Here is a 10596-nt window from a genome sequence, read left to right as displayed (position 1 = left end):
CCATACAGGAATCAATAAATCCCCACTGTATACATACAGAATATTAGTAATTAAAGTGGAACGTTCCCTCCCTGTGCCTGGCAGTCAGTCCTCTGCAGACTCTGCTGCAGTTAGCCACATTTAGCACCAGCATTTATTTCAGACCTGTCCAATCAGGAAGTGACCTCAGCCATGTGACTGTGGAAGCAGGACTAACAGCCTCACAGAGCTGAGCTCACCTGAGCGAGGCGTCTGAGCAGCAGCTCCGCAGAGGGGCGGGACCAGTCCAGAAAGATCTCAGGCACCAGAGTGACGGTCATCTCCAGCACCCGCAGCAGGCTGACGGACAGGTCGAAGCAGGTGGCACACACCTGGAACACACAGCTCCAGGTGTTACTGCACCAAACGCACACGGTACATCCACAGAACTTCACAACAAGCAGCATTTATTCAGTTCAGAGAAGTCAGAGTGACGTCCTGACAACAGGCCGAAACAAACAGGAAGCGTCCTGAAAGTTCCTGCATTACCTTCAGCTGACGAGTGTCCACAAAGTTCCTCTCTGGACGCTCTGCAGCCTGCTGGATCTGACAGAGAGACAAGGAGACACACACACACACCTTTATATGAGTTATACTGAGAACACACAGGACATCCTGTCATCGTGGACACACACAGTTCGTCTCAGATACAGAAAACAGGAACTGACACTAACTGAGCTAAAGTTACTAAAACTAGAAACAAGCACGTTTCACATGATCATGTGAACATTGGAGCTCAGCCACCGGGCGCTCTGACATGTGTCTCACCTCTTGTATCATACCGATGAACTCAGAGAAAGCCCAGTTCAGTTGGTTCAGGACGCTGTTCAGGAAGGAGGCAGCCATGTCTTTGTCCATGCTCAGCAGCTCAGCCATGTGTCTCTGCAGCAGCAGCGACGGACACGGCTCTGGACAACAACAGAGCACAGGTCAACAGAGAGTCCAGACACTGACTACACACACACCTGAGACACAAAGGACACACACCTGAGACATCTGAGACACAGCTGTATTTTCACATGCATGTTTTAGAGGCTCTGATATGTGACAAAGACAGGAGCCATCTTTTTCCAGGTGTTTTTCTCTTTTAAGTCATGTTGAAGGTCGAAGGACAATGAAACCAAACTAAGGCCAGATGAGGAGGAGGAGGAGGAGGAGAAGGAAGAGGAGGAAGAGGAGGAGGAGGAGGAGGAGAAGGAGCAGGAGCAGGAGAAGGAGAAGGAGGAGGAGGAGGAGGAGGAAGAGGAGGAAGAGGAGGAGGAGGAGGTGGAGGAGGAGGTGGAGGAGGAGGAGGAGGAGGAGGAGAAGGAGAAGGAGGAGGAGGAGGAAGAGGAGGAGGAGGAGGTGGAGGAGGAGGTGGAGGAGGAGGAGGAGGAGGAGGAGAAGGAGGAGGAGGAGGAGGAGGAAGAGGAGGAGGAGGAGGTGGAGGAGGAGGTGGAGGAGGAGGAGGAGGGTAGAGGGAGGAGGAGGAGGATGAGGAGGAGGAGGAGGAGGGTAGAGGGAGGAGGAGGAGGAGGGTAGAGGGAGGAGGAGGAGGATGAGAAGGAGGAGGAGGATGAGGAGGAGAAGGAGAAGGAGGAGGAGGAGGAAGAGGAGGAGGAGGAGGTGGAGGAGGAGGTGGAGGAGGAGGAGGAGGAGGAGGAGAAGGAGGAGGAGGAGGAAGAGGAGGAGGAGGAGGTGGAGGAGGAGGTGGAGGAGGAGGAGGAGGAGGAGGAGAAGGAGGAGGAGGAGGAGGAGGAAGAGGAGGAGGAGGAGGTGGAGGAGGAGGTGGAGGAGGAGGAGGAGGGTAGAGGGAGGAGGAGGAGGATGAGGAGGAGGAGGAGGAGGGTAGAGGGAGGAGGAGGAGGAGGGTAGAGGGAGGAGGAGGAGGATGAGAAGGAGGAGGAGGATGAGGAGGAGAAGGAGAAGGAGGAGGAGGAGGAAGAGGAGGAGGAGGAGGTGGAGGAGGAGGTGGAGGAGGAGGAGGAGGAGGAGGAGAAGGAGGAGGAGGATGAGGAGGAAGAGGAGGAGGAGGAGGTGGAGGAGGAGGTGGAGGAGGAGGAGGAGGGTAGAGGGAGGAGGAGGAGGATGAGGAGGAGGAGGAGGAGGAGCACAGTGAAGTTTGTGGAAGGAGAGTTTTAGCTTCAAGTGGAAGACATAATGTGATGCTCTGGAGTCTAAACCCCTCCTGAGGAGTCTGACGTATTGATCACTGATTGATCTGCTAGGCCTGATCCCCACTTGGATCATTTGCCTCCACTGAATCAGACTGAGGACATTAATGAGGCGCTGGCAATAAAAACAAAGATGGCAGGAAAGGAATGACTTACTTTGGAAACTAGCAATGGACAGATCCCCTGAAAGGCATGCAGCGAGAGGCACACAGACCAGCATCAGTTATCATGCAGAGACACACAGCGAGGACGGCACCACAAAACCAGACTGTAAGAGACACGCCGTCCTGTCTGCAGTCAGAGAGCAGGCAGAGTGTGTGTGTCTGCAGGCAGAGTGTGTGTGTCTGCAGTCAGAGTGTGTGTCTGCAGGCAGAGTGTGTGTGTCTGCAGTCAGAGTGTGTGTGTCTGCAGTCAGAGTGTGTGTCTGCAGTCAGAGTGTGTGTGTCTGCAGTCAGAGTGTGTGTCTACAGTCAGAGTGTGTGTGTCTGCAGTCAGAGTGTGTGTCTGCAGGCAGAGTGTGTGTGTCTGCAGTCAGAGAGCAGGCAGAGTGTGTGTCTGTGTGTGTTTAGAATCACTCAGGTGTTCAGACAGAGATCAGCTGCAGGAAGCTGCAGGTCAGACAGAGACTCTCTGAGTGTTGGTCATGTGACTGCTGCTCACAGTGACTCCATCATGGCGTCCTGCTGGCTGCTGAGGGACACACAGGACTTTTGGATTTTACTGGATCTGGTTGGAGTGGACTCTGTGTTTGGAGGAGTTGTAACTCTGATATCTGCAGCTCTTTAAGATTAAGATTTACTGCATTAATCTCGTGGGGAAATGATACATTCAAGGACCACTGAAAGTCTGTTGGAATTTGCAAATAGAAAATCAATCAGCTGGATTTAAAACTCATTGATGGGTTTAGTAATTCAGAGGGTGAGGTGAATATTTGCCTCGCTCACAGACGGTTAACGCTGTAAATCAGGCAGCGCTTGCAGTAAAAATAAACCTGGTGCAGACAGGCGGTCGTGGCCTCGATTTATTTACGGGAATTTATGAAGTTTGGAAAAGACGACCTGCAGGAACACGTGTCAAAATAAAAAACTGACAAGAGACGATGAGCGGGAGAAGAAAAACATGAGAGAGAAACAGACTGAGGAGGTCAGCTGATGAGCTTTAGACTGAAAACAATCGCACAAACACAGAACCTGGAGACACACAGACACACACACAAGGACAGGGCGATAAAAGGGGCACGTACTCTGCAGGCTGGGCAGGTTGGCGTCCTCTGGTTTGGTTTTCAGCAGGTGAGGCAGGCGAGTGTATCTGTAGCCAAACCCACAACCCTGAAAGACAGAACGACACCTCAGAGACTCAGAGGGACACCAGCCCTCATCCTGTGTGCTACACACCGGATCTAATTCCACATTACATGAGTACATCTTCTAAACAATGACTGAAGCGCATCAAGAAACCAGAAGACAGTTTACTGAGCGGTCACTTCCTGTATCTGTGTCACATGGTCTGCTCCTCAGCAGTGAGTCTGATTAATCCATCAGACGTGAAGGAGATCTCCGAGTAATTCACCAAAACAAATCCTCTTGTCCTACGTCTGTTCTCTAACTCTAACTTGTCCTCTCTCAGCACGTCTATATGTCTCCTCTTTGACCTTCCTCTTGACCTCTTGCCTGCAGCTCCAGCATCCGTCTTCCTCTGTCCCTGATCTGTCCTGAGCTGTCCCCCTGAGGAGCTCGTTCCTGATCCTGTCCATCCTCATCACTTCTAAGAAGCTCTTTCTCTTCATCTTCTCCAGCTCTGCCTCTTCTTCTCACTGCTTCAGTCTCTGACAGCAGGCTGCTCTGCTGCCGTCTGTCCTGTCCTTTGAGACTTCCTGACCTCCACCCCCCCTCCATCCACTGTTCCACTTTCCTCCGCTTCATTCACACATGTGTGTTCTGTCTTACTATGACTGACTTTCTCTTCTTTCCAGAGCAAACCTCCACCTCTAGGCGTTGCTCCACCTGCCCTCGCTACAGATCAATGTCATCTACAAACCTGTCCATCGCCATAGCAACAAGAAGGGATTCAAAGCAGATCCTGGATGTAGCCCCGCCTCCACCTTGAACCCATCTGTCTGACCTACAGCACAGCTCACTACAGGCATACTGCTCTGACGTACCTCTCTGCCACTGCTGACCTCGTACAGACCTCAGCTCCTCTCCCGGCACCCTGCCATACACTTCCTCTAACTCCACAGAGACTGCAGCTCCTTCTCAGCACCTCTGTCCTTCTCATCAACATTCTCAGAGCATTCTCTCTCTCAGATTGCCTCGTCTACATCGGACAGCTGCGTGCACCCTGCCTCCATCCACCCTTATATATCATGCACCAAACTAAATACTGACACACATCATGTTGACACCAGCAGTGTGTTTTTATCAGACCAATCAATCAGAAGAAAATTCACCTGTGGAAGATAATGGTAAAAGACAGGACAGCTAAATATAACCCAGCAGCTAGCTGTGAACAAAATACATTCAAAATGATAAATGTTTACATAAATTAGATGTGTGTGTGTGTGTGTGTGTGTGTGTGTGTGTGCTCACCCTCCACAGTCTGACCAGTATCCAGTTGGTTTGGGCCCAGGGTCTCTGCTCATACGGAGCCAACAGATTTCTCATCATAGCCACTCGTCTGAAAACACACACACACACACACACACACACACACCATCACATCTAAGCTATGTAAACCTTTCAGACAGCATCAGAACACCAGATCAGAGCCGTCTCTGACAGCTTGCCTGTGAGCAGTATTTTCTACTAGGATTCAGTTTTAACCTCCGAGTTTGCTGCCATCTTTGGTGTGGACTGTTGCCATGGTTACTTGTCGTCAGTGTGACTCTGCTCACTTAGCATTGACTGAGATGCTGTTGATGCTGTCAGTGTAAGTATCCAGAGTGTTACTAAGGTTTATCAGCAGGTGAACACTTACTGCTCCTCCGGTATCCTCTCCACTGCCCTGAGGGATTGTGGGTAACAGACATAGCTGGCCAGGGCCTGCATCAGAGAGTCTTTGATATCTGGGGGAGCAGAGAAGGTGACATGAGGGTGAAACATGAGTGTGTGTGAGATTAAAAAAAAAACCACAGGGGTCACATGTGTAAGTAACGTCAGACTACAGACTAAACTGACAGAAATGATCTAATCCTGCTTCATGTTGTATTTTACCCTGTTTAGGACGAGATATTTTGTGTGTCTGTGGGCATACAGTGTGTGTGTGTGTGTGTGTGTGTTATTTATCTGCTTAGATGTGTGTGAGTATTCCAGGAAGTGCTGACTCTGTTACTAGGCTGCAGCGATCGATCAGCCTCCCATCAGTCTGACATGAAATGTTTCCAGCATCCTCAGAGAGGTGGATGCATACAAACTGCCCTCATCATGTAACCAGGACACAGCACTACATCCCTCTCTGTGTGGATGTCATCACAAACAAGACTCTGAACTTTCCCAATATTATGTCGGCGTTATCCTTTAAATCCTCCAAAACTAGTAATAATAAGTGTTCACACTAACAACACACTAAAATCAAACATTCCGCCCTCCTCAGCAGGAAGCCATGCTGGATGTGAGCAGCAGTCACATGACCAACATGATGGTGCTGTTCCCACACTGTGTGTGTCTGTGTGTGTGTTACCTGTTCCTACGATGCGTGAATCTGCAAAGTGCTTGGCAAGGATAGCAGCTAGCTGAGTCAAAGTTTCTTCGTAGCCTGAGAGCAAAAAAAATACATATCAACACTTGTGTGTGATGTTCTGCAGAAAACAATGTATACACTCTGTGTGTGTGTGTGTGTGTGTGTGTGTGTTACCAGGCAGCTCCTCCATGCTGTTTGCTGGGCTAAAGTAGTTCTTCAGGGCGCTGTAAGCGTTCATGGCGACGTTGAGGTAGAACTCTGGAGCGAAGGCAAACAGCGAGCCCGTGTTGTCAGCATGTTCGATGGTCCGGATGCAAACACACAGCAGCCAGTACACATCCAGCATCTTCTCCTGCAGACACACACACAGACACACAGTGAGCGGCAGCCACAGAGTGGATTCAGAGCGGGTGGTGCAGATGGAGCAGCTGGGGGACCTTGGAGTAGATGGTGGCGTTGATCCAGGCTAGTCTCCTGCTCAGGTGGTTCAGCTTCTCTGCAAACACCTTCTGGCTCTTCTGGAGCTCATCCAGGATGTCTGCCCTCTGAAACACACACACCTTTTTATTACGGACCAACACTGAGCTCTCGGGATCTGTCCCCACCCAGCAGCTGGCTCCTCACATTCATCACTCAGTGCAGGATGGGTGGCTACTGAAAAAACAGGGAAGTCCAACTGAACTTCAACAGCAGAGGGCTTCACGTGTTTTCAAACAGGAAGTCCGTCCCTGACTCTTTTTAACAGAAATCAGGATGCTTCGCAGCCTCGGTGCATCACAGCTGCATCCATGAGTCTGCAGACAGAGCAGACTCATGGAGGCCGACACCTTCACTGTTTGCTCATTTCTTTCCACTTCTACTTTTCCAGGATTGGGTGGAAAGATGAAAACAGAGCTTTCAAACGTATTCACTCTGGGACCTGTTATCAAAGCCCCTGAAATGCCGGCTCTGTGTGGATGAAACGCCACAAAACTGTCATGGATATGGCCGTGTGGACGGGGCCTCAGACCCAGAGAATCCTCACTGATATTTATTCTGTCCATCCAGGTCACAGCTACAATCAGGCTGAGCACAGACCCAGAAGCAGCACCTCATTACAGGAAACACTTTATAATAAAAGCTTTAATAAAAACATGGCTGACTCACTCTGGACGGGCAGCGTTCGATCTTCTCCTCGGTGTCCTTCAGTGCCACCGCGTATTCATGGACATCATCCGAAACCACCACCATCTGAGGGACACACACACACACACAGTGTGACTGCTGGGTTTTCACGTCACCCCCATTCCTCCTGTCATCATGGAGTCATAAAGGCCGCAGACACTTTCATCTCCGCTGGGATGCGTTTTTAAATTAGAGCACAGACGCAGTAATAACAGAGAGGTCAGGGGCCAGCAGGCTGTGCAGGGAAACCAGTCAGCCAGTCTGGTTTGTCTCACCTTTCCTAGCTGCTGATGGACACTCAGGTTGTACATCATCACAATCCCATCAACTATCTCCAGCAGGGACTTGTCTGCGATTAGCTGATCGGGTTCCTCAACTGGTCGTCCCAGCAATAGGCCGTCGTTACCATGGCTTCCCTCAACTTCAGGGGGAAGAAGACACAGAAAGAGGAAACGTCAGTGACGCCTCACAGCTGTGGAGAAAGGGTTCTGTATGCGTGTGAGTGAGGGACTACATCCAGCTGGACCATAATTGGCGTCACACTGGCTTCTATTAAAGCCTCCATTTCTGCACGGGTCCATCGAGCTGCGAGTCTGATCAATCAATAGGCTGCTCTCTGTAGAGCAACAGTGTGGAATCACTCACTGTCCTCTTCAGTGCGCTGCTCCACCGCCAGCGTGCGGACCTTCACCTTCTCCGGCTGGGTCAGGGGGCGTCTGGGGGTCATCAGACTGACCGCCGCCGTGCTCAGGAACCGGTTGGCCCGACCCAAAGTGGGAGAACTCAGCCAGCTGGGCCTGGACAGAGCTCCGCCCATTGCTGCGGCACCAGACGGCCTCTGTGGATTCACACAAACCAACATCACACACTGTGGGAGTGCATCAGACACACAGGCCCTGTGTCGCCCTCTGCAGGCTGGCATGGAGAACTGATCAGAGCACACACAGACACACACAGGCACACACAGGCACACACACACAGGCACACACACACAGGCACACACACACACAGGCACACACAGGCACACACAGACACACACAGACACACCTGTGTGGCGCCGCTCTCCTCGTCCTCGTCCAGATCGTCCATGGATGTGGACTGAATCTCTGCAGGATCGATGATGATGTTTGCTTTACTCGCCAAATCATCTGGTGACAAAAAACATCTGCTTTATTCCTCTGCAGCATCATCATCATCATCATCATCAGTTCACATTCTTCATCAGACGATGTTGACACACTTTAAACAAAGACTCACTGTGCACACAGGAAAACATGATGCTCTGAACAGACTGAGCCACAAATCATGAACTATCCACATCGCACATCTGACACACACACACACACACACACACACCATCCATCCTGCACCTTGCAGTTTAATAGACCACTGCAGCCTCCTGAGGAAACCCTTTAAAACACAGGAAGCAAACTTCACATCCCAGGAAAGTTTCTGCATCTAATAACATTTCATCAGACTGTCACTGTTCATAAACACATCACACTCACACGTCAGACTGAGTGGATGGAGACAGCAGCTACAAAGCTGCAGCTCTGACAGCTGCTGTCTGAACGTGACGGTCGTGCCCATGTGATGGAATAATGAGCTGACATCAAAGATTTAAAGCAGCGAAGCTGCAAAGGACCTGAACAGAGCTAAAAGTACCCACAGCACAGGAAGCTCCAACTTCTATGTGCTGTGCTGCAGATGTCCGCTAGTGTAATACCACTGTGAACCACTGGATGGAGCAGTGAGTCAGCGTCAGTCCGTCCACACATTATGGCTTGCTACACTGATTAATCACTCTAGTCTCAGGTTTGTGAATTTATAACACAGCAGAAACAATAGCGCCCCCTTCAGGAGGAAAAGACACTCTAAACCTTTAGGGCCTGTTTTTGTTCTCTGTGTTTAAAAAGAGACAAAAAACTCATGGAAGAGAAGTTTCAAATCTGTGGTCACTCGTGCGCACACACAGACACACACACACACACACACAGACACACAGACACACACACAGACACACACACAGACACACACACACCTTTGAGCGTTTTCTTCAGGTGGGAGAGGAGCCCACCGAGTCTCTGCAGGTCAAAGTAATCCACCTTCCCATTGTAGAAGAGCTGAGGAGGGACGTAGGCTTCTGGAGACGGAGGACAGACAGCCATCAGGACTATCAGGACTAACACACACACACACAGTGTTTGATGAGTCGAGGTGTGTGTGTACCTTCACTGCTGAAGCTGCCGGGACTCTTCCTGCTTCCTTCGTCCCAGCAGGCTTTCACAGCTGTGATGAGGCGGTGCAGGAAACACACCATGTACTCTGGAGGACACAGGGCTGTGGGGTGCTGCACACACACACACACACGCAGACACACACACATACAGAGAGAACCATGGAAGGTTGGCTCAGCTGCCCCTGTGTCATCACCTTGAAGGTGGGCCTCACTCTTACCCCTCTGTTGCTGGCATTCTCCTGCAAGAACTTCCTGAACTTGTTGAGGAAAATGTATCGAGACGCTTCTCCCTGGAACAGACAGATGGAGAGATCAGTGAGGGGGGGGCGGCGCCGTGGTCGGACCACCACACACAGGAAGAGAAACTGCTGACTCAGCATTAGACGAATGCTAAAACATGGTGGCAAATTTAGTTTAAATTTGTGAAACGGTTTCATCGTTTACCGTAGAAACCTCAGGCCGCACATACCGTGGTTTTGTCTTTGTTGTTGAGCAGCAGTCTGAGGATCTGAACCTGCAACTCCTCCACCACTGCAAGAGAACCACGTCAGCATTTACCTGAGAGCTGCCTGTACTGTCACATGTATAGTCTGAGCAGCACTGACTGCACATTCAGTGATAAAACAACACTCTGACCTTCGATCCTCTTCTTCAGCCTCTGACAGCCTCGCTCGTACGCACGGCGCCTCAGGCGCTCATCTGCACTCTCATCTTGGGGCTCCCGCTCGTCTTTACCCTGCATCAACAAAAAAACCTCACCAAACAGCACCAAACCTTTCATGAAGCCAAGGACAAGCCGCAGGTGTGTTCGGGTTACCTCCTTGTCAAAGTGTGTGGGCCACCAGGTGGTAGGGATGAGCTCCTCAAGCCCCGCCTCCTTCACCCTCAGAGGAGTCTTGATGTAGAAGAAGACGACTGATCGCATCACATCAAACGTGAGTCTTTGTTAAAGAAAGAACTACAACATGTCTGCTTCTGTGTTCATATCAGTGTGTGTGTGTCTGTGTGTGGTCACAGTAGAAGGATATAGGACGCTGTTGAGCAGATACTTCCTGGATTTCTCGTGGTGCAGGATAGCGGTGGTCAGCCGCAGATAGTGAATCTGAAAGACAAACAGCCGTGAGCACCCCCTGGTCACGTAAGGCCTGCAGGTCCAAACAGGTGAGTCCTACCTGGAAGCCGAGGTCAGGGATGATCGGGGAGTAACGATAGGCTCTCAGCAATGACATCATCAGCTGCTTCAGGCACTCGTTCACTTCATGGTCCTGCAGAGACCAGAGTTATGAACAGCGGTGTTCTCACCTGAGGAGCTCAGCTGATTGGCTGGTTGTGTTATACCGTGTG

At 50.8% G+C, this 10596-nt stretch overlaps 1 protein-coding gene across 9 annotated transcripts in view; it reads right to left on the bottom strand.

The window, feature by feature from the left end:
- rnf123 (ring finger protein 123) overlaps positions 1-10596 on the bottom strand; it is a 45754-nt gene that overhangs the window by 30164 nt on the left and 4994 nt on the right. For all 9 annotated transcript variants that reach the window (XM_028428899.1, XM_028428903.1, XM_028428906.1 and 6 more), the window contains 21 exons: positions 10425-10517; positions 10281-10354; positions 10070-10187; positions 9889-9988; positions 9722-9783; positions 9471-9542; positions 9243-9363; positions 9055-9156; positions 8061-8161; positions 7659-7851; positions 7289-7434; positions 6996-7079; positions 6287-6394; positions 6024-6201; positions 5850-5924; positions 5148-5235; positions 4760-4847; positions 3415-3499; positions 787-926; positions 508-564; positions 219-350 (listed from right to left, as the gene is read on the bottom strand). In XM_028428899.1, the coding sequence (XP_028284700.1) occupies positions 219-350; positions 508-564; positions 787-926; positions 3415-3499; positions 4760-4847; positions 5148-5235; positions 5850-5924; positions 6024-6201; positions 6287-6394; positions 6996-7079; positions 7289-7434; positions 7659-7851; positions 8061-8161; positions 9055-9156; positions 9243-9363; positions 9471-9542; positions 9722-9783; positions 9889-9988; positions 10070-10187; positions 10281-10354; positions 10425-10517 (2217 nt within the window). The remainder of the gene's footprint in view (positions 1-218; positions 351-507; positions 565-786; positions 927-3414; positions 3500-4759; positions 4848-5147; positions 5236-5849; positions 5925-6023; positions 6202-6286; positions 6395-6995; positions 7080-7288; positions 7435-7658; positions 7852-8060; positions 8162-9054; positions 9157-9242; positions 9364-9470; positions 9543-9721; positions 9784-9888; positions 9989-10069; positions 10188-10280; positions 10355-10424; positions 10518-10596) is intronic.

The sequence above is a fragment of the Parambassis ranga genome, chromosome 18, assembly GCF_900634625.1.
Source record: "Parambassis ranga chromosome 18, fParRan2.1, whole genome shotgun sequence".
NCBI classification, from domain to species: domain Eukaryota; kingdom Metazoa; phylum Chordata; class Actinopteri; family Ambassidae; genus Parambassis; species Parambassis ranga.
The sequence above is the reverse complement of the archived record's forward strand: the minus strand, read 5'-3'. Positions and strand labels throughout refer to the sequence as shown.